Source organism: Cnephaeus nilssonii (genome assembly GCF_951640355.1).
Source record: "Cnephaeus nilssonii genome assembly, chromosome: 19".
Classification (NCBI taxonomy): domain Eukaryota; kingdom Metazoa; phylum Chordata; class Mammalia; order Chiroptera; family Vespertilionidae; genus Cnephaeus; species Cnephaeus nilssonii.
The window spans coordinates 21139832-21163791 of NC_137090.1; the positions used below are offsets into that span (position 1 = coordinate 21139832).

The 23960-nt window shown below is 37.0% G+C and overlaps 2 protein-coding genes across 2 annotated transcripts in view; one reads left to right on the plus strand and one right to left on the minus strand.

The window, feature by feature from the left end:
- The window catches only part of CLTC (clathrin heavy chain), a 60232-nt gene extending 45506 nt beyond the window's left edge, over nucleotides 1-14726 (plus strand). The window contains exons 18-32 of the mRNA XM_079798427.1: nucleotides 754-876; nucleotides 1921-2066; nucleotides 2307-2490; nucleotides 2692-2884; nucleotides 4159-4316; nucleotides 4532-4696; nucleotides 4820-4927; nucleotides 5011-5178; nucleotides 5304-5453; nucleotides 5548-5679; nucleotides 5797-5907; nucleotides 6682-6852; nucleotides 7228-7449; nucleotides 12277-12352; nucleotides 14446-14726. Of these exons, the coding sequence (XP_079654553.1) occupies nucleotides 754-876; nucleotides 1921-2066; nucleotides 2307-2490; nucleotides 2692-2884; nucleotides 4159-4316; nucleotides 4532-4696; nucleotides 4820-4927; nucleotides 5011-5178; nucleotides 5304-5453; nucleotides 5548-5679; nucleotides 5797-5907; nucleotides 6682-6852; nucleotides 7228-7449; nucleotides 12277-12352; nucleotides 14446-14570 (2232 nt within the window). The 3' untranslated portion in view covers nucleotides 14571-14726. The remainder of the gene's footprint in view (nucleotides 1-753; nucleotides 877-1920; nucleotides 2067-2306; nucleotides 2491-2691; nucleotides 2885-4158; nucleotides 4317-4531; nucleotides 4697-4819; nucleotides 4928-5010; nucleotides 5179-5303; nucleotides 5454-5547; nucleotides 5680-5796; nucleotides 5908-6681; nucleotides 6853-7227; nucleotides 7450-12276; nucleotides 12353-14445) is intronic.
- Nucleotides 14727-14877: 151 nt separating this feature from the next.
- On the minus strand, nucleotides 14878-23937 carry PTRH2 (peptidyl-tRNA hydrolase 2). Its single transcript, XM_079798429.1, has 2 exons — nucleotides 23774-23937; nucleotides 14878-20115 (listed from the first exon to the last, which is right to left on the minus strand). The coding sequence occupies exon 2, from the start codon at nucleotides 20113-20115 to the stop codon at nucleotides 19576-19578; it is 540 nt and encodes a 179-aa protein (XP_079654555.1). The 5' UTR covers nucleotides 23774-23937; the 3' UTR covers nucleotides 14878-19575.
- Nucleotides 23938-23960: the final 23 nt, after the last annotated feature.

Below are 23960 nucleotides of genomic sequence, written 5' to 3' on the forward strand. Positions count from 1 at the left end.
CTGGAATCTGCCATTTTCACAGGGAACTCACATCCTTTTTAATGGGGAATGCTATTCCGATCTGGCCTTGGCTGGTGTGGCTCAGTTGTTTGAGTGTTGTTTCATGCACCAAAAGGTTGCCGCTTGGATTCCTGGTCAGGGCACATACCTGGGTTGTGGTTGATCCCTGGTCGGGGCACATACAGAAGGCAACCAATTTATGTTTCTCCCTCTTTCAACCCGCGCCCCCCACCCCCGTCCCTACCCCCCAGTCTCTCTCCTCTCCCTCTCTCTAAGTATGTCCTTGGGTGAGGATTAAAAAACTCAGATCTGGGCTGTTAGGTGTATTTTGTATTTGCTTCTATGATCTTTCAGTGATCAGAGCTAGGAAATATATGCATCTATGTACATACATCCATTCATATACACATGGACATATATGTATGCATGTACACATGGAAAAATAAACACAAGAATAGCTAGTAAAACACTGAAAAGAAAGCTATAAAGGTGAACTAGGCCTACCAGATATTAAAGCATATTACAAAGCCTCTATAATTAAAACATGCAATACTGGTGCATAAATAGACCAGTAGAGTAGAATACTTGCTTGTAACCTCTTCAAGATTATATGTAAAAATAGTGGATTTTTTTATCCTAGAAAACAATAATCGGTATAAATGATAGGAAATAACTTTTAAAAGTAAAGTCAGTTATAAAAAGTCTTTACTTCTTACCTTGAAATTAATCTTTAATCTTTAATATCTTATTTAGGTTTGCAATGAGAATTCCCTCTTCAAAAGTCTTTCCCGCTATCTGGTACGCCGGAAGGATCCAGAATTGTGGGGCAGTGTGCTGCTGGAAAGCAATCCTTATAGGAGACCTCTAATTGACCAGGTAAAGTTGACAAATAGGATTAAGGCTCATCTTTTAACTATGAGTAAAACCTTTTCTTTTCCCACATCATACACATGGACCATATTTAACTATGAGAGAAGGCAGTAAAAAGAAACATTTTAAACATTTAATTATTTTATATATATATATATATATATATATATATGATATATATATCATATATATATATATATATATGATATATATATCATAAATGTTAACAAAAAGAGAATACATCCCAAAAGTGATTATTTAATTATATAAAACTCTCAATTCATCATAGTTAAAAGGAAAATAGCAAATTAAACATTTAATAAAATAAGAATTGCTGTTATTAATAACTGAGAAGTGACTAAGTTGATTTAAGACATGTAAGAATGAGAATTGATAGTAGAGAAAATACAAAAGACCAAGTGGGGTAAATGTTAAATCTCTCCCTAGTAAGCATAAAACTGCAAGAGAGATGTGGGGTTATAACCATATAATATTGAAAAAATTTTAAAACCCTAAAAATTAAAGGTTGTTATACTGGTTCTTAAATTCTCCTTGTGGAAGTATAAATATGGAAGAGAATGCAAGCTATTATTTTTTTCATTCCTCTTTTAGGAAGCATCTCTAAGGAAAATTTTTAAGTAGATACAAATCTTCCCAGAAAAAAAAAAATACTGCAGCATCTGGGAACCGTGCAAATAGCGGAAAACAGAGGAATTATTGAGTGTATAATGCTATATCTTTGTAGTTGAATTATAGGTAGCCATTAAAGTGATAATGGGGAGTGGTTGTTATGAGTAATGTTTTTAATGAGGGAAAAGATTGAAATTATACAATTAGGGTAATTTTTCAGGAGAATGGAAGTACATATGATATAGTTATACATGAATTTGTGTATGAAGACTTTTGGGTGGTAAATTTAAAGGTATTTTTCCTCCATTTTTTTTCTGACTATTTCAAGTTTTCTACTGAAAAGCCAACTTAGTTTTATTAGATCATATCTTCAAAAATCACTTTGATTCTCAGAACTTATTTTCTGTATATCCTCTGTAGGTTGTGCAGACAGCCTTGTCTGAGACTCAGGACCCTGAAGAAGTGTCAGTAACTGTCAAGGCTTTTATGACTGCAGACCTTCCTAATGAACTTATTGAACTGCTGGAGAAAATTGTTCTTGATAACTCCGTCTTCAGTGAACACAGGTATGCTCTGAGAGGGTTCCATTGGCTGTTTATATTCAGTCTTTCATTATGGCCTGTCAGTTTTGGGAAGGAACAAAGAGACAAAGATTTGAGTATATTGTCTAAATTCTCACTCTTTAATACCCTCCTCTTCTCCCTACCTCCTGAGACAAAAGACTCTACTAGTATAGCCACAGTGCTTATTCTTTAGAACTAATGAGCTATTAAAATATTGTGCTTAAATCTTTCTTTATCTTAAAGGAATCTGCAAAACCTCCTAATCCTCACTGCAATCAAGGCTGATCGTACCCGTGTTATGGAGTATATTAACCGCCTGGATAATTATGATGCTCCAGATATTGCCAATATCGCCATCAGCAATGAGCTCTTTGAAGAAGCATTTGCCATTTTCCGGAAATTTGATGTCAATACTTCAGCAGTGCAGGTAAATAAACTTTCAGGTTACCTAAGTTTATATACTAAATGTAATGATTTCTCATGATTCAATATATGTATTATCCTTTGAGAATGAGCATAACCAATTGCTATGGCATAGGAGAGCAATAAAATCCTAGCCATTTCAGTGTAATTGCTGTGTGGTGAGATTCATTTTACTGTAACACTAATTCAAAAATTGGTTGCTTAGGTTTTAATTGAACATATTGGAAACTTGGATCGGGCATATGAATTTGCTGAACGCTGCAATGAACCTGCTGTCTGGAGTCAGCTTGCAAAAGCTCAGTTGCAGAAAGGAATGGTGAAAGAAGCCATTGACTCTTACATCAAAGCAGATGATCCTTCATCCTACATGGAAGTTGTTCAGGCTGCCAATACTAGTGGTACGACTTCTTAACTATTACCTATTTGTGACCTCAGAAAATGTATCTAAGCTCTGATTAAGCTAAGCATTAAGATAAATTGTGTACTCGGAATTAAGTAGGACTTAGATACTTCAGGGTTACTTTTGAAAACGTAGCCCTCCATTTTAGTCCAGATAAAGAGAAGCTGCATTTTGTGAATTTGCAAGGTTCATGGGAAAGATTAATTTTCTGTTTTGAATTTTCATAAAATTCTGATTGAGCTCTAACATTACAGCTCTAAGAGAAAGGGAATGTCCACTATTCATTTCATTAGTGATAATACAGAAGTATAATAGAAGTTTTGCTATTATAGATGTACTAGAGGCCCAGTGCATGATTTAATCATGCACCTGGTGTACCAGCTGGCTGTCTGTCCGCTGGTGCCCCAGGCCTTCCGAAAGCCTCCCGCGCGGCGGAGGCTTTCGGAAGGCCTTGCGCCGGCGCAGACAGACAGACAGCTCCCCCGCTTTGGCTTTTGATCGCGGGGGAGCCGGCTGTGTGTCTGTCCGCCGGTGCCCCAGGCCTTCCGAAAGCCTCCAGCGCGGCGGAGGCTTTCGGAAGGCCTTGCGTCGGCGCAGACAGACAGACAGCTCCCCCGCGATCAAAAGCCAAAGCAGCGGGGGAGCCGGCTGTGTGTCTGTCCGCCGGTGCCCCAGGCCTTCCGAAAGCCTCCAGCTCCGCGGAGGCTTTCGGAAGGCCTTGCGTCGGCGCAGACAGACAGACAGCTCCCCCGCTTTGGCTTTTGATCGCGGGGGAGCCGGCTGTGTGTCTGTCCGCCGGTGCCCCAGGCCTTCCGAAAGCCTCCAGCTCCGCGGAGGCTTTCGGAAGGCCTTGCGTCGGCGCAGACAGACAGACAGCTCCCCCGCTTTGGCTTTTGATCGCGGGGGAGCCGGCTGTCTGTCTGTCCGCCGGTGCACCAGGCCTTCCGAAAGCCTCCGGGGCAGCCATGACACAGACGCTGAGCTCGCGGCGCCAGTGGCGCCGCGAGCTCAGCGTCCTGCTGGCCCAATCAGCTACCCCGGCCACCCTGAGTCCCGCCCCCTGCGCCTCCTGCTGGCCCAATCATGGGCGTAGCGGAGTGATGGTAATTTACATATTACCATTTTATTATGTAGGATTACACTGTTTATATTTGTTATCGTCTATAATGTTTTCCTTAAAGGAAAATTAATATTAGTTCTCATTTACTTGGGTGAAAAGATAAACATTAAGATGTCAGTGCTTGTATTACTTTTTTCTTTTCCTATACCTAGGAAACTGGGAAGAACTGGTAAAGTACTTGCAGATGGCCCGTAAGAAGGCTCGTGAGTCCTATGTGGAGACAGAATTGATATTCGCACTGGCTAAAACAAACCGCCTTGCAGAGTTAGAAGAGTTCATCAATGGGCCAAATAATGCTCATATCCAACAAGTAGGTTTCTTATTCTTATTTTTTTTTAAGAATGTTAAAATAAGTAGTTGAGCAACATCATTAGCTTAGTAAGATCAACACATCACAGCTGAAGATTTCCAAGGAAAAATATCTTACAGGAAAAATACTGTTTTTCACTATTACATTGAGTTGCAACTTTGGAGAAAAGATTGAGTTTAGGCTCGCTGAAAATGGATTGTCCTTTTTTTTTTCAGGTTGGTGACCGTTGTTATGATGAAAAAATGTATGATGCTGCTAAGTTGTTATACAATAATGTTTCCAATTTTGGACGCTTGGCATCTACCCTGGTTCACCTGGGTGAATATCAGGCAGCTGTTGATGGAGCTAGGAAAGCAAACAGTACCCGAACATGGAAAGAGGTAATCTCAACACCTGTTTGAGTGAAGAATTAAGATGCTATTTAGAAATGCTCTTTAAACTGTGAATTGAATTAACCAGTCATGTTTACATTTGAGTTCACATATTTGAAATTTTTATTATAGGTCTGTTTTGCCTGTGTAGATGGGAAAGAATTCCGTCTTGCTCAGATGTGTGGGCTCCATATTGTAGTACATGCAGATGAATTAGAGGAACTTATTAACTACTATCAGGTAATGAACAGGAGACTTTCATATTAATTGAGATCTTTTGCCACACATAGTCCTATCTTTAATTTACTATCTTCCTTATTCAGGATCGTGGATATTTTGAAGAACTGATAACGATGTTGGAAGCAGCTCTGGGACTTGAGCGAGCTCATATGGGGATGTTCACCGAATTAGCCATTCTATATTCTAAATTTAAGCCACAGAAAATGAGGGAGCACTTGGAGCTGTTCTGGTCCAGAGTGAATATACCTAAGGTAACCAGCCTTTAACATTGGGAGGCAACTCTGTCGCTAAAACTAATATTTTAAAATATCCCTTTTTGGACTACTAGGTAGAATTAAAGACTCATATCTAAAGCAATTAAATCTTTCTTACATAGGTGCTAAGAGCTGCAGAACAAGCTCATCTTTGGGCAGAATTGGTGTTTTTGTATGACAAGTATGAAGAATATGATAATGCCATAATTACCATGATGAATCATCCCACTGATGCATGGAAAGAAGGGCAGTTCAAAGATATCATTACCAAGGTATGTACCTTCTTCAGAAGACAAAACAAAGGCGTCAGAATGAGTAAGCTCATTAGTAAGTAACTGACTTATGTATGGATTTTTCCCATTTTAGGTTGCCAATGTGGAATTATACTACAGAGCAATACAGTTTTACTTAGAATTCAAGCCTCTGTTGTTAAATGATTTGCTGATGGTGCTGTCTCCACGGTTGGATCATACTCGTGCAGTCAATTATTTCAGCAAGGTAATTATTTTTAAAACTTCAAAATATTATAACAAGGATCTAAAACATACTTGAATAACTTTTGTACGTGGAACTTTACCCATGTGCTATATTTGTAACAAACTCTTTATTTTAAAGGTTAAACAGCTACCACTGGTGAAACCATATTTGCGTTCAGTTCAGAACCACAACAATAAATCTGTGAATGAATCACTGAACAACCTCTTTATTACAGAAGAAGATTATCAGGTAAAACCTTTTGATTCTTGCATATATTCTCAAAACTTGGGTTATAAATAGGTTGTAAAATTGGTATGTTTTGCAGTTAAAAAACAAAAAGAGGCCATTATCCTTAGAATTTTAAACAGTAGTTATTTGTATGCCTGTGATTTAAATTTAATGAGGTGTTCAGGATTGATAAATTTGACTCCCTCCTAATGAAGTGCCAAGTTTGCAGAATTGTTGCTTAGATCTTATCTCTCTTTAGAAAAAATTATGGTTACTTTATCCCTAAACATCTAGATTATAGATAGGGTTGAAAAGTCTTTGATCTCTTAACTAATCCTTAAAACTTACTTGGTATTAACTATATTTATTCACTGCTTTTCTTGCCCAATACCATATTAGAATTTGTTTAATAAACTTTCCCTTGTGAAGGGCTTCACAAGAACAAAATTAATTAAGAGTTAAGATTCAATGGGCTCTTTTTTCTTTTAGGCTCAGATCCCATGCCTATCATGTTGAGTTGTATCAGGAGTTTCCTCAGAGCATGAAATCTTACCCTTCAGATTATAAATTTTCCAAATTTCATAACCATTCATGTTAGTCCTTGATATGAAAAACCTTGAGTCTAGGCTGTCATATTTTAATAATAGTTCACTGGTCATCATCATACATACATGTCATACATTGATCATGTCATATACAATCAGTTATGTACATAATGGCTTATTGATGAAGAATGATGGAACATAAACTTAAAAAACACTGATTTGGAATTTGGATGGCTTTTCTTTTTTTAAGGCTCTGCGAACATCAATAGACGCTTACGACAACTTTGACAATATCTCACTTGCTCAGCGTTTGGAAAAACATGAACTCATTGAGTTCAGAAGAATTGCTGCTTATCTCTTCAAAGGCAACAATCGCTGGAAACAGAGTGTAGAGCTGTGCAAGAAAGATAGCCTGTACAAGGTGGATGAAGTTGGTGGGGACAGGGCCATTAAACCAACTACTGGATGATCTGTGTTAACCCTAACGTGGTATACTACAAGTGATTATGGTCTTTAAAAGTATTAGCTTATGAATATGAAAATTACCTTTAAGCCCCCATTTGAGGATATCATAGTTAGTGAATTTCTTTATTCTAGGACTATCTTACTTTTATTTCAAAGCTCAAAAAAAAACCAAAATAAGAATGCTTTATCCGTCTATTCCTTTTCTTTCAACAAATCTTTAATTTAAATTATATAACTGGTACTCTCCCTCCCACCCACCCCCATTGTATTGCTTGATTTACCAGTTTCAGTATATTTGAGTTTAATGTTTGACTTTCATCTGTTTGAATAGGATGCAATGCAGTATGCCTCTGAATCTAAAGATACTGAGTTGGCTGAAGAACTCCTACAGTGGTTTTTGCAGGAAGAAAAAAGAGAGTGCTTTGGAGCTTGTCTCTTTACCTGTTATGATCTTTTAAGGCCAGATGTTGTCCTGGAAACTGCCTGGAGGCACAATATCATGGATTTTGCCATGCCCTATTTCATCCAGGTCATGAAGGAATATTTGACAAAGGTATGGCACCTCTGAGTATATTCAGAACTAATTATCTTGAATATGTAAAACTCCATGTGCAGACTTATTTTTTTCCAATGTTTTTCTCTAGTAAAAGTAAGTTATTTAGTTGATTCAAAAATATTCCTGTTCTCCATAAATTTTTAACTTTTGACAAATGACATTGCATGGAAAAGGAAACTCAAATCATAACTTGCCAGAATGTTTATCCTCAATGTATTTCTGAGGATGAATAGTATTACTTCTACATTGTATGTTAGTTTTTTTTTAAACATTTGATTAAAAATTTTTTTTCAAACTGTCTTCCTTAGATCAGTTCTTACAATACATATATCTAGAAATAGTAGTATAGATTCCCTTTATTTGGTTGGTTCTTGACTTTAATATGTATGCCTGTTTCCCCTGGGGAAGCTACACCTATATTCTTAACATCCTGTTAATCTTCTCAATATTTTGATAGTTCAACCCCTAATTTTAAAATATCATAGGAGGTTAACAAGTAATGACACGTTTCCTAAAAGTACATTAAACAAGCTGGGGATATAATCTTATAAAAAATCACTTATTTGTCTTAGTGTCCCTTTTTGATGTTAGATATTTTTATTCACCCTACCTTCAACACTTACTAGCTTTTTTGCTGTCGAACATTTAAAAATGATCCTAAAGGATCCATTTCATTAGAGAAAACATGCTTATTAAAATCCATTTCACATCTGATCTCTTCAGCATGCCTTTTTGAAGGGGGATAAATAGTACTACTAACAGCCCCCAGTATACTGAGTATTTGCTTAGGCTACCATCTAAGTAGATACCATTGTGTTCAGTAATAATATTTTAAGAATTAATACTTTCTGTGTATAAGTCCAGGGTATCTTAGCCATAGATGAGAATTCTTTTCTTATGCATAATGCCAACTTGTGAGACCTGGCTCTAAGCTGCTGTTAACCGAAGTGCTATAAATTTTACTAGCGATTAAGCTGCTTTCTTTCACACTGACTCTAGCATAAATTCTTCTGCAGTAAGCTCTGAAGTTAAAAATATATATAAATTCTAAATTTTGCTTACAGTATGCCCTTTATTTTCACTTTTCTCATACCTTTTTTAGTGGTTAGATGTTTCTCCCCTAAACCTTTGTTGCTGATTCTACCTTTTTATGCTCAATATGGAATTTGATTTTTTTCTAAGCTGCACCTTCTGAATTCCTTTGCAGGTTGATGCAATAAAGGAAAAGGTGAAAGTTGATTCTTTTCCATCTTTAAGTCTGGAGGACTAAGTCTAAGGAATTTGCATGATTTTTTCCTTCCTTTTCTACACTGCTGCTGCTGCTTTTTCCCCAAAATAAATTTTCACTAAAGCCTCTGCAAGTCCCTTGAAACATAACTATAATAGAGTTGTAGGACATTAGTAGATGTTTGGTACTAATCGGCTAATAGGCTTTAGGAAGGGCAGGAGGCTAATCAGTAGTTGGTTCACAGTCTCTCTTAAATATATTATTAAAAACTGAGCATGGTGAGTTTCCATATTAATTTCAAAGTTTCAGGAAATTTCTCTTCCCTGTCAGGGTATCTGGACCATAATAGGATTTTCTTAATACTCTAAATAAATTTAAACAGCCTCTGGTTTTATTTTGTGAGCTTGCCTGACAGTCGCTGAATTTATATCTGTATATACATGCCCTAAAAGGCTTTTTGGGATTTTTTTGGTATTGAAGGACTGTGATCCAGTTTCTGATCTCTTGATTCTTACTAATTTTTTGCTGAAAGTAGATACAAGAGATACTAGCTGCTTCCGAAGAGACTTTCCTCATGTTTCTCCAGGTGTCCAGTTCTTATGGTGCTAGTCCATTTTCAAGAGGACTCAAAACTTTTTTAATTATTAGAGTAGCTTGCTCTAATTGCTGCTAAGCAACATGGATTATTTCTATATATAACAAAGCAATATTAACTTCTATGTTTTGTAATAAGGCACATCTCTGAAGCCACCTCAAGTTTGCTCTCTTATTTATCTGTTGGCTTATCCATGGTAAATTTAGGCACCTTTTGGTTGCTGCTTCCTTAATTGGCTTGTCACCATCCCACTATAAGTGAAACCAATTTACAAACTTATGTCTGATATCAAATTTTGGTAAGAAAAGGGTGGGAAGATAAAAGAGAGTTGAAACAAATTTGAACGAATTTGGGTGGGGGACAGTGCCTTGGAATTATGTTGAACCAAACTGGAGTCACCATTGGAACTTAAGGCAAACCTGAGTAAAATGCATTGTGTGAGGCCCTTCAGCAGCTAGTAAGCAAGGCAGTTAGAAAGCGTGTGTGTGAAAAACAGGTAATTGAACTGCAGTGTTATGCATTGTTTTAAATCAAGCATGTACAACAGTCATTGCAATTACATCATACTACTTTTGAAACTCTTAAAGCATTGCTGTGGGCTGTGTGTGTTTCTTGAGAGCCTGTATAGCAACAGTCATCTTCAGATCTCACTTCTTGCTTCAGTACTTTTGCCTTTTTTTCATGCACACATACACCAAAATAACTGACTGCATGTTAACTTTTCTCTGCAGCATATTGCAGTCTCTGTGGAAAAGCCTTTTACATTACAGTGAATTTTCAATAGTACAGGTGGAACTCAGTGACATGCTTACCTGAAATTTTTCTTTTTAAATCCAAGGATCAGAAACTTTTGTTACAGCTCTTAACAAAAGCTTGTGTTCGTAACAGCCTTCTCTGCTTTTTCTTTTTTGAGCAATCTAAATTGGGTCTATGGAATAAAAAATTGGATGTTGCTGTGCCAGAGGCTGTCCTATTATATAGAAAAATCAAAATTTTTTTGCTTAGCTTGGTGCTATTCCTTCAGAGTTCTTATATTTTTGTGTTTTCCCCCCCTATGCCCAGCCTGCCTATGTCTGTGCCTGGGCATTGTGATATTGCTAGTTCTTCTAAGTCTTACATGTACTTCTGAACTAGGTCTCTGTTTCCAACATCTGACTCAGACATTAACTTTTAAACATGTGTTCACTTTAGATTCTTTTCCTTGAAAGTCTGGAAATGTATTATGCAGTGGTGGGTTTTTTGTTGTTTAATTTTTCTTCTTTTTAGAAGTTATTAATGTACACTCATCCATGTATTTTTTTTGCACAACCTCTTTAGCTTGGATACTGTTTAGGTTAGCAGAACCCCATCTGACCCTTGGTGGCACATACCATACTTTAAAGTATACAGCTGTAATAATTTTTGTTGTAAGTTTGAATACCAAACTGTGGGTATTTTTCATGGTACTTATACTCGATAGTGGTCTTTAATTTGACATTGGGTAATTTATAACAGATGAACACTTAGGGTATAAAACAGGAAAATGTATGTAAAAGCAAATTAACCCAACTTCCTAGGATGGGGAAACCACATTTTATCTAAAGGTGTCTAGAGTCTGCCTCAGCTTACTTTTCTCATATTTTGTTCCTTGACATAGTAGGATGGATTAAACCCACATTTATGATATTTAACATTAAAAATTAGTACACATATGAAGTACTATCCTAACTTAGTGGCCTATCTGAAGACTCCAAGACACCATTTTAAATAATTTCAAAAAAAAATCAGGGGCTGCTCTAACCTTTTTAGCAGTCTTTATAGCTTTTTCACTGATGTTTGCATGTCTTTTTTTGTGAGTGATTTTTTATCACTATTTGCCTTTTTGAGGAACATTTAATAAAAAGTTTTTTCCTGAACTCTGCCCCCATCTCACTGCACATTTATGACTTTGAAAACCACTAGTAGCAATAACTTTGAGATTTGAATTGTAGTTTTACTTTAAGTATAATGTAGTTATGCTTTGGTTGAGATACCGACTTTTAAATATAGTTTAAAAGACAAATATAGTATATAGCTCAAAAGGCAAGTGAAAGTTGTGCAGTGGAGATTCCCTAATCCTAGTGTCCTGATGACTTCTTCCTAATTCTTCACAGAATTACAGAATCAAATCATGTTAGTCCTAGAAGGCACTTTACAGATTATCTCGTTCAACTGTCTCATATAGACAAGGACATTTTTTGAGGGTCAGTGCAGTGGTTTGCCAAGGTCACACAACTAGTTAGTGGAAGGACCTATGTATTCTACCTCCTTTCATTAATACATATGGACTCCTCTATAGTCTTATTTCTGTCAGAGAGTATCTACATTTATTTAGAGTAGCTAGCATATAATAGCCATTTACTGTGGCTTAATTAAAAGCAAAAAAACTCTTAAAGGGCTACTTCTTAGAAAATAGAGCATAAAAACATGCAGCCTGTCTTTATATTAAAATAAATCAAATATGGAGCCACTTGAGTCTTAAACTTCAGTTTGTACCTATAACCAGTATCAGCAGAAACTGTGCACACTGGGCAAAAGGTAGCTTATTCTGCATAAGTATTTGTCCAGTCATTAGACTCATTTTACTTTTTTTGAGTACCATTTCCTTTGGGGAAGAAGTCTTGCCAAGTCATGAGTTCATTATTATCTTTGGTAGGCTTTAATCTTCATTTGTAAAAGTGGTTCCTTCTCATTATCTCCCTCCCTCAGGCTGGCTGCAACCTAGCATGCCCAGTTTTAGCCTGGCGTGCGCTTTAATGGCATTTATAAATCCCTCCTTCCGGAGGGTTTATAATGACAGTGCTAAAAATCACCTTGACTGAAGTATGAACATTGCCATTGAATTTGAGGGGGCCTGAGAATGTTCTTTCTAGTCTTTTTATTTTGACAAAATTTAATAAACTAAGGCTTTTCCACTTTCTGCCATAAACCTAGGTTTATAATACTTTTGAGGTGCTAATTAACATTACCTGTTTTTCTCCAGGTGGATAAATTAGATGCTTCAGAATCACTGAGAAAAGAAGAAGAACAAGCTACAGAGACGCAACCTATTGTTTATGGTAATCTCTATCTCTTTTTAACTACAGAAATAATAGTAGATATAAATGTTTCATTCTTTAGGGATTCTATCTCAAAATAGAAATATAATAAGCTTCTAAAGTGCAAAAGGCTCACTAAGTAAAGAAATAATTCTCTCTACTGTTATTCCACCCCACCCCCCAAACAGTCTCAAAGCAGGCATTAATTTTATCCCCTCAGGTAATCTTAAATGCAAAGACAGTATCAAAAATCTTAAGATCATAACCTCAGTTTCTCTATTGCCTGGTCACTGGTTGATTGCTTATTTATAAATTACTGAAGACGAATTATTGGTGAATTCAATTTTCAGAAGTGCCAAGGCTGTCTTTAGAATGCTTTAGAATCAGGGATGGGGAACCATTTTTCTGCCAGGGGCCATTTGGGTATTTATAACATCATTTGTTTAATATAATTCACTTAATATAAATTTATGTTGCTATGAAAAAAGCTCCTAGATTTATTAAATTTCTAGTCTTGCCTATAATTGCTTTGGTAGGGCCAGACTAAATTATTTCAAGGGCCTATATGGCCTGGGAGCTGGACATTCCCTACCCCTGCTTTACATAAAGAATACATTCTCTATTTAAATTCTAACTGGGGCAGAGAACCTGAATAGAGTTTCCATTTGAGAACTTTCTAGAGAGATAGGATCTTCAAACTCTCAGTTAATATTTAAGGCAATTTAGTTTCTTCTTACATATTTACATCTGAACTACCTTTTCCATTTCACTCTTGGTGAACAGATTCATTTGAACAATGAATTTGAAGAGTATAGGTTACAGTGCCCTTTAGACAAAACATTATAACCATTGTATCTCATCCTGCTAAAGGAAATGAAATCAAATCTATTATGACATTACCTCCTTTATATTATAAATATAAAGGACTTTGGTGATTTAGAGGATCAGGGTAATTTTGACAAAGTTGAAAAAGATAAACTTTAAATAAATTGTTAGAGATGGGAGCAAGATGTTTCACATATTTGAGATAGGAAACAGTAGGAACCAAAACAGAATGAGTGTAATAATTTGGGAGCACCTACTCAATTTGGTTTGCCTTTAGGGTGTTTAAATGGATAGGCCTTATAAGCAGTTGACAGTGGGGTTGAAATTTCAAGACAAATGTCAATATCAAGGTTAGAAGTGATTTTTAGAAACTGCTAGTTTCCAAAAAGAATTTGCTCACTAAAGACAATTTTGTTGGTTATTCACAAAAAGGGGAGACACGAGGTCGCTTGTGCTGGGAGAAATCTTGCTCTAGGATTACATTCTAGTGGGAGATTGAGTCCTTTTGTGGCAGTTGGGAAGAGGGGTTACATGTCTTTTCCCTCTAAATAAGCCAGCTTCTCTTTGGGTCGTTTTCTGTATGGGGTCAACAACTACCGTATTTTCCGGCGTATAAGACGACTTTTTAACCCAGGAAAATCTTCTATACGCCCAGTTGTCTTATATGTCGGAAAATATGGTATTTAAACTTCCTAAAAGGGGCAACAGAATATATAAAAGAGGTTGTATGCACTAATGTATTTCATACCTAATATATATTTGAATATGCCTTGCTATTTGTAATTGCTTTCTCTAAATTAGTACTAGATTCTTTGCTCAAAATGCATTAGGTTTCATTATCATGTAGATGTGCTTAAATCAGAAATTTAAATATAACTTTAAAATTTCAGTTATGTTAAAACCATGTCTGTTAAACAATTGTTTTCCTGTGCTAATTATATTGTCATCAAATATAATGTGCAAACACCATGTTGTAAAAAGGCTTATTAAGTAGATGTCTTGCCTGATGTCAAGCATGCATGTGCATATTGCTTTAGGTGATATGAAGTAACATAATTACTGTCACAGTTCTGACCCTTAGCTCTGCACTGCTTGTTGGCTTTATAGGCAGGACCCTTCTTAGGGTGACTGTCATGCCAAAATTGTGGCAGTCAAAAGTGCTCTCCAAAACTCAAAGTTGTGATTATGCTACTAGAGGAGGGGAGATTGGAGTGTGATAGTCCTACAATGCTAACAATTTTTACTGCCTCCTTGCCCCGCCCCTGCTCCTTTTTGTTTTCCATCTTTAGGTCAGCCCCAGTTGATGCTGACAGCAGGACCCAGTGTTGCAGTCCCTCCCCAGGCACCTTTTGGCTATGGTTATACTGCACCACCCTATGGGCAGCCACAGCCTGGCTTTGGGTACAGCATGTGAAACGGAAAGCTGATCCTGTAGTCGCCTATTTTCGTACTGAAACATCGTCTCTACCCACTTCTCAGTTTATAACAGAGGAAAACAGGCACATGTTCTTGTAACCTTTATTTCATGAAGGACTGCGTTTTATTTCTAACTATAAACTTGGATCACCTATGTTAAAAGCTTATTTCACATTCCGCATCATTTTAGAATTTATTTTCAAAGGGGAATAGTTTCAATGTTTTATTCATCTGGGCTTTTTTTCTTCCCTTTTGTTCTTTGAAGAACTGCCTAATATTCAATCTGTTGTGAAGAACCTGATTTGCACTCTGTAGTGTTTAAAGAAAAACTCTAATATTGAAGCTCTTAAATTTAGTGTATGTAAACAGCTTACAATATGTATTGTCTAAATGCATTTAAATCTCTTTTATTCAAAGAAAAGCTAAAGCAAAAATATTGGTATGTGACCATGCGAGACTGTCAATGCAACAAAGACAACACTAATCATAATCAGCACATCCTACACTGGACTACAGTGCTCTCCAAAGTATTGGGAAAATGCATTACAGACAACTTGCCTGACTTTTCAATGAGCATAAGAGGCCCTCTAACCTATGCAGGTTTCCTGATTACGCATATAGAAAATGCTAGTGTGTTTTTGCTCACTCCATATGTAACAGGTGCCCTTATGTTGTGCTGTATCCTGTGCTTTTTCTGTGGGACCATTCCATTCAAGAACAAAGAGCACCATGATTCCAATCTGTGTGTATTTACTAACCCTTCCCTGAGGTTTGTGTATGTTGGATATTGTGGTGTTTTAGATCACTGAGTGTACAGAAGAGAGAATTCAAACAAAATATTGCTGTTCTTCAGTTTTGTTTGTGGAATTTGAAAATACTCAAATTTAAAATAAATTACTGGACTGTGGAAATAACATGTAGAATGGCAGTTTTAATTAAATACCTCTCAAACTTAAACTAAAGGAACCATGGTTTTATAGTTCCATATTGGATTCCAAGGGTAGGGAGGTATCAGAGCAGACATGGAATGAGGATCGGGACATGTGAAAACACATATCACATTATACCATAAGGCACACTATAGTGGGCGACATTTCAGCTATCCATCATATTAAGCAAGTGGCACTTTTAAGTTTTATCTAAGCATTTTACTTCAATGAACAAGGTCATGGATGTGAAATTATATTAACCTGATATAAATATATAGAAACATGTAGTTCATGCTGTTCCTCGCCATGAAATTGTAAGGGTCCCCAAATTATGGGTAGTTTAAGGTGATTTTTTTAAAACCAGTGTTTGAATCCAACTCTTGGCTGATGGCTAAGAATGTTACTTTAAGTTCATTTCACTATTAATCATCAATAGAGTTAGAGAGACCCCTGCCTAGCCTTGTATTGCCACATTTTTTTTTTTAACTTAGAACTTCTTTTCGTTCCCTATCTTTAATTCCCACCCTATTTTCCTATAGGAAATTACAGTATTAGCTGGAAAATCACCTTTTTTTTGTTTGTCCTAGTGAAGACATCTTGCTGTTCAGGATCTGGCTGAACTTTTGTTTCTGCTGGATCTCTGCTCCCTTTTTTCATCGTTATAAAAATGAAGAGGGAGAATAGTCATGGTCCTAGTGAGCCTCAACATGTGTTCTAGTCCTCTATTCTCTCTTTTCCTTCCCTTCCCTGATAGAAACAAATTAAAATACTTCCGTTAAGGTTTCCTTATAGCATACTTTAAACTTTTTTTTTTCTAAGAACAACAAAAAAGTCTTGTGCTGTAATACTGAGTTGCCACTTAAGCCATCTATAATGGGTTATAGTAGAAAGAGAAACTGCTTTGACTTGGGTTCAAATCCTGAACAAGATGAACTTCTAAGCTTGTTCCCCGGGTAATTTTCAGAATTCTTTGCAGGACTGTCTTTAAATCACAAAATGCCTAGCTCAAGACTAGACAATAATGTTGTACAATAAGTAGTAGAATGAATTGGTAATAAACTGTATTTTAAGGGATTTCCTAACATGACTCTGAATGAAGGTCTTGGAGAAGGGATTAAAAACAATTAACCAAGGGTATTAAGAGTCCTTAGCACTTTCGATGTAACTGAAACAGGATAGAGGAAGGAGAGACATTACTGGGAAACTTTTCAGAAGGTAAGCATGCTTTCAGTGATCTTCCCTAATATCCAAATACAGCCTTTGTACCAAACCTGTGATATTTGTTGACAACTATTTCAACATAGGCAGTATAATAGCAGGAGACTAACGGGTGATCTCTGAGTAGGGCCGCTTAACTTTGCTGTAAATTGATTTAGTCATGCAGACATTCTCACTCTAGTGGTTCTCAAACTTTTTCTTTAGGATCCTTTTATACTCTTAAATCATTGAAAGTCCCAAAGTTTATATGGGGTTGCATTTATTGATGTTTACTGTATTAGTAGTTAAAACAAATTTTAAAAATTAATCCATTTAAATGTAATAGTAATAAACTCATTCCATGTTAACATAAAGAATTATAAATTAACTGTATTTCCCAAAACAAAGGTCAAGTAATAAGAGTGGCTGGCACTGTGCTATTTTTTATAACTTTCTTCAGAGTTTGTCTTAACAGAAGACTGCTGGATTCTCATCTGCTTCTATATTCAGTCTGTTATATGTTGTTTTTGTTGAAGTACATGAAGGAAGTATGGTCTCACAGATTTGTAACTAGGAAAGTATTTTAATAGCCTTTTTAAGATACTTGGGGTTAGTTGAAATGTGGAATCTAAAATTATCAAAGTGAACTTTTTATACTGTTATATTAAAATCCATTGGTCTATCTTTACTTTGAATGGATCTTTTACCCATGCATGATTTGTACCCTCATGCATTGGTTATGTGGAAGACAGATTTACTGTTATATAGTTCTTCTAAATGTTGACACATTATATAGTGTAAGATATTTGTGAGAAACACTGATCTGACCAGAAAAGTCTTACGTTTGGGGAAGCTTGGATGAGAGGCAGATAGAAGTTTTCCTACATCCTGTCAATTGTTATTTATGAGGAGATTCCTACCAAACATTCAGATCTGGATAACCAGTTTGTTGGTGGTTCTTGCCAGTAAAAATTTTCCATGATAAAACCAGCTAGTTCAGCTCACCACTCGGCCTCACAAGTATTTTTGTCATATTTCGATGTGCACCAGAAGTGTTTAATGCTACACAGAATATTAAGGGTCAAATTTAATAATATTGTTAGTGCTTCATCCAGAGCATTAAGTGAAACTTTTTTTTTTATTGTGGGGAGGGCAGTGAGAACTACTTGTACAGGTAGGTGCCACTGTCATAATTTGTGAAAGGTGCCAGCAGTTTACCCACGGTGTAAAAGAAAAAGAATGTGTTAATATTATAAAAATAGTTTTAACACCCTGAAAGTGTGTTAGAGAACCCATGGGCTCTGCCCATACTTTAAGACCTGTAAGATTCTGAATCCTATTAAATAAATACTAAGTACAGGTGAACTAGAGAACAAAATGTATCACCAGAATTTGCATACAAGTCATCCTAGTAGCTATGCCATGACTTATTACAATTACTTGAATCAGCCACAGCAGGCCATTCTGTGGGGAATGCAGTTCTTTGAACGTGGAACCAACAGTCTGAGGCAAGCCTCAGAAATTACCTGAGCCAGAACCATGCATTTAGGATTGAGTTCTCTTCAAATCAATTACACTTTGTTGCATCACTTTTGAACCTAGTAGTATAAACATTCTCTTTAGAAACAGTTGCTACTGTGGCATCATTCACAGTTGCAATTTCTCCTGTGCTGTAATATGCCAGTGTAAATGGTATAAAACTGACCAAATATTGTAACTTTTAAGGCTGCCTGCAAACTCCTTTGAACTTATACCTTAGTTGTGCTATCATGCTGCTTATGTTGAAGTTAACTGCTAATTAATACTAATTTTTGAAGTTAACATGGAGAGTTGGAGCCACTTAACATGCGCCTGTTATCAAAATTCTCCCTGGCATCGTAATTCTTAGGGATATACTAAATTTAGAAATACTGCCAGGATCCTCCTAACAGGCTCTCATAAAAAGGGCTTTTTGCAAGAATACATTGCAAAAAGGGTAGAAGCTGTATAGCTTTGGGAGCTGAGAAGCTGGTATAGTGATACTGGAATTATGTCATGTTAATTGTATAAAGATCAAAAGGGAAATAAAGATGCCCATAAATAATTCAATTATCTAATTTTTTAATTTCTAGGTAAACAATGAGATGTGATGATGCACTACTTTCACTTCACAGTGACCATAAATTCCTACATGTGCCCATTACTACCTTTAAGGTCCATACAAGTTACTTCACAAGTTTCAATGCCTTCACTGTTAGGAAAGGCGGGAAGTAAAGCAGTTTTTATAGGCTATGATGTAGAGCCACTGCTGAGAACCTCTGGCCACAGGGGGTCTGAGAAATGATCATGAAACACTGCACAGGTGGGTTATATCAATGCTATTAAACCTCAACTTTGAGACATAAATTTTAAAAATCCAGCAGGTTAGAGTCTAAAGCCTTTTGTGGGTGGCCATACATCTATTAATAAAGTAGGTGCTCAATCATCCAGAAAGTTATGGTAGGAAAGAACTTGCATCCAATGGGACTACCCTTGAACCCCTGATCCTCTCTAATGGTGACAGCAACAGTCTTGGGGAAGCAGAGTTATTAACAAGCAGAGGGACCTAACCATGCATAGGAAATGCTGTTTCCCCACTTGTAATCCAATTTTGTTGTGACCTGTTTCTCTTAAATATTTTTTGTTTCAGGACTTAAACCACTAGGACAATTTAACCAACTTTTTTTTTCTTTTTAGCCCAAGATAACTGTGTAACTGTGCCAAGTACATGACAGAAGAACATGGGAACAGATTTTCACCTCAAGAACACTTAAATTGGGGGAAGAAACTCAGCTTTTATTGTTAGAATTTGACAGTTTCAAACACTTGTGGTGAGACAATCATGATACAAAATTCTATCTAGTAAAGTTTTAGGTGACCAGTGACTTTGTCAATTAGGTCTGCTGGTCCTGGCCCAATTCCCAGGACAGTTTGAGAACCTGGTGCAATCTGAGTACGTCCAGCATCTTGGATTAAACTTACAGTCAGTCCCAGCATCTTCGCGTGGGTCAGTAATGCAATCAGAGTTTCTTCATCAGGGGCTTTGACCACCACTTTGGGCTGGCCACAGTATTCCCATTGTTTGAGCAATTCGGGGTTTTTCCTTTGAATTTGCTTGTAGGCAGAAACAGCAGCATGAGAACACTGGGCAGCCACTTTCCCTTTTCCCATCTTTAAGTCATTTCGAACCACAAGAATCATTTTGTACTCCCCACTTTCTCCTAAGACGCTTGCTTCAGTTCTGGTTTCTGTGTTTGTCTCATTCACTGAGCTTTTGGGGATCATCCCAAAGCGTACACGGAGGCCCCAGCCCAGGCACATGCCACAAGCTACTCCAGCAGCCACACTGAGGGCACTAGGATGAGCCAAATATTCCATTACCAAGGATTTGGAGAGCATCTTAAAAAAAAGGAAAAAGGTTATTACTACACAGCAGTGAAAAGTTATAGGCTTATCAAATACCTTGATAGTATATAATCAACAATATTTTTAAAACTATGAGGTCACCCAGAAAAAAGGCACAATATATTTTGGATATTATGTGCGTACCGCTTTTTCTCCTCTGTACTAGATAAAATTTCAAGAATACAGATGAAGCAACTTAAGTCATTTTGAATCTCAATGTAAGAAGTATCTCTCTTGTTCTTGGCTACAACAAAGCTCTGTTCCTCCCTCTATTTTACCAAGATGCCCAAAGGGTCTAAAGAAACCAAGAATAACTCCCCCACCCCCTTTTATGGAATATAGTGCTTATTAAATAGTGTCTTCATAATGCAATGTGGGATGGTACCAGCCCCTCAGACAAGTTCCTGGTTGTCTATGTAATGCAGTGATGGCGAACCTATGACACGCGTGTCAGCACTGGCACACGTAGCCATCTCTGATGACACGCGGCCGCTAAGGCGGCCGCATGCCGAGGATGAAACATTTGCGAAATAATGTTTTTTCCTCAAAGTGACACACTACCTGAGTTATGCTCAGTTTTTTGGCGAAGTTTGACACACCAAGCTCAAAAGGTTGCCCATCACTGATGTAATGAGTCTGGAGTGAGGTGCCTTGCTAACATTCACTAGACCTGAGCATAGAATGCTGTCTTACAAGTGAAGATTTGTCCCATTGTACATTATTATAAGTGCAAAACTGAATACACAAGACGAACCCAATTTCATTTTACATACAAACTATTTTTTGCATTTAATATACAGTGAATTTACCAGAGTGCATTATATAAAAACAAAGGGAGATTATCCTTTTTTATCTTAAAAATTAATTCTTGTTACCCTAGCAAAGCGGTTCATGGTATTTGAGTCACCAATAAAACATACCAGTCTACATTTGAGGTTATTGGATTCATATGATTCTGTAGCACAAATCCTGGAAATACATATTTTATCATAAATTTTCTCATGTTAAAATTAGGACATTGATGCTTCAAAAGTTTATATGGTAAATTATATACAGTTTTATCAAATATTTTAATATAAGGATAGTGCAGGGGAAGGGGATGTTAAACTTTATGATATAATTCATATACTACAAAATTAACTTTTAACATGTACAATTCACGTTTGAAAGTAAAAGATACTGAAATCAGTTTTAAATTGTATATTACATTTCGTTTGACCAAAAGACATCCTGGTCAGAGATGTCTAGCAAATAAAGATAGAGGTATCTCCCACATTTTGAGAATCCATGTTACATCACTCGCTTTTGTGAAAAACCTAACATTAGTACCTGTTTTCAGTAACAAAAATCCGAAGATTTTCCAGTTTACAAAAAAAAAGGCAGAAAGCAAAAAGTGTTCGCTGTTTTTCAGTGATTCAATATAGAGGCAGCATGCACCCAGAGTAGTACGAGTGACACTGCTTTTACTATGCAAGTATTATTTTAGGTTCTTGTATTATTTGGTATGATTTGGTAGGTTATTTTCTGGGGCTTGGGAACACTCAAATTTTTCCATATAAATTAACAGGAATTGCTTCTTCACTTTATACCATCCATTTCTACTTACAAAAGATTTCATAGGAGTTTTCTCCTTTCAGATAGCGTATATGTACATCATTTTAGTGGTCAGAAGATAAGCCCAGGCTAGAAATACAGATTTAAGAGCACTTAACAAACAACTGAAGGTAATCAAAGTGATGAAAGTAGATGAGGCCACTGGGAAAAGTAGAGTGAAGAAAGGGCTAAAACAAAATCCCGAGGAAACAAACATTTAGGGTTCAAAAGAGAGTTAGTGATGGAGTGGCTAGAGGTCCAAGGATCACACATGGTTTCAGTCCTCTTTAACTGCTGTGCCTAATAAGGTAACAGGGCTGTGCAGACATAGGACTGTATGACTCTAGATGTCTTTGCAGCCAGAAAAATAAATTATTAGAACCCACATTGGGACTGCTCTCTGATAATCTAACGACCAGACTCTAAACTGAACAATTAGACTCTCTGCTCTAAGTTATAGGTTGCAAAGTAACCAACTATCTCATATATCAAAATCAGGTACTATCCGGAGAAAGTAGGTTTACAGTTGTGAATACACAAAGTAGTTCATTCTTGTATTATTTACTAATTATTGTATTCTTTTCCATATGACCAACTGTAAACTACTTTTGCTCCACCCTGTACAGAAAAAAGACCTATCATATGTTGAATAACATGCTAAACCTTTTACTTCCATTACTGTTGCTATGAAAATAAAAGGGAAATATTAGCCTCATTTTAAAGATAAGAATCAGAGAAGCTGCTTATCCACAGTAACATAACTAATAAGAGCAGTATTAAAATGTACTCAATATCAAGGTCATGATACAAAGCTCATCTTCAAAGCTTTATTCCCAAATCATCCTATGCTGAAGACCCCTAAAGCCTTTCTTGAGCTCCAAACTTGAATTTCCAGCTTCTGCTAGATTTCACCACTTAGATGTCTATGAAGTACTCTAAACTGAACTCAGTATCTTCCCTTCCCTCTCAAACTTCCTTTTTTTGTATTCTTCATTTCTAAGTAACTCTGGACTTTTTATCTTCTGTCCTACCAACCAGTCACCAAAACTTGTTGAATTGGTCTGTCTTAAACCATCTCCTTATCTAAGCAGTGTCCCAATTATCTCTTGGCCAAAAGCCTCTAAAATTAACTTCACTACCTCTAATCTTTCCACATTTGCTTCACTCGTGCCCTAGTTCATCCTACTCCAACTGCCAGTATAATTATGCTCCTAAAACACAAACCTAAGTCTAACTTCCCTGCTCAAAAATCATTGGATAAACGCCTAAAGAATAAAACATAAATCCCTTTGCACGAATTTACAGCGCTACCCAATTTGGTTACAACCTACTTTATCCTTCTAACCTACGATCCTGCTACTTACTGTACTATCCAGCCACACCAAATTACTAGGTCCCTTCAAGCAGCAATCTTTCCCTGCAATTATTTTTCTTCACTTAATAAACACACAAACAAAAACATCTTTTTACTCCTTAAGGCGCAGTTCAAATGCCTGTCTCTAAAATATTTATCAACCCCAGTCTTAACTATTTATTCTTCCCAGCTGCTGTAGCACTTATACATAACTCCTCCTGTGGATCATAGTCTCTGGCGTCTACTTCTTCAATATTTTAATTAAAGAAATATTTCTCTAGCCATTATATCTGGGAACCAAATTTTCAATCATATTCTTAGAAACCTCCCCCCCCCCCCCCCTTTTCCTTCGTAGGGCTCAACAACTCGATACGATGGGGGTATTCAATAAAAACTCAGCAGAGTGCGAGGCCTGCTCGGTATTTTCTCACATTGGGAGCGAGCACATCGATGCTGCCTGAATGGAGGCTTTGTCTGGGAACTGAAAATTCTGGGCCCTTCCCCTCCCTAGCATCTCGGACCCTTCTTTCAAAGGATGGCTAGCAGAACAGGAACAGTGGCTCCAGCAGCTACAGGGCGGAAGGCAATTTACGAAGATGAAAGGGTGGGGGTGCGATTGACGGAAAGAGATGGGAAGAAACATCCCAACTGGAGAGAGGATGGAGAACGACATCCTCTCCTTCGCCGAGTGAGGGGCCGACCTACCTAGTGCGCTTCTCCTCGCCTCGCTCGCGTCTTTAGGCTCTTCACTTTTGAGGAGCGAGCACGCTTCGATCGCACGAGGTACCTCTTCCGCGGTTCCTGGACAACAAGTTCCGGATCAAGAGCTGCGGAGAGAACAGTCATTCTCCCTCGCTCCGCCCACAGGTCCCGAACCCAAATCCTGCGACCG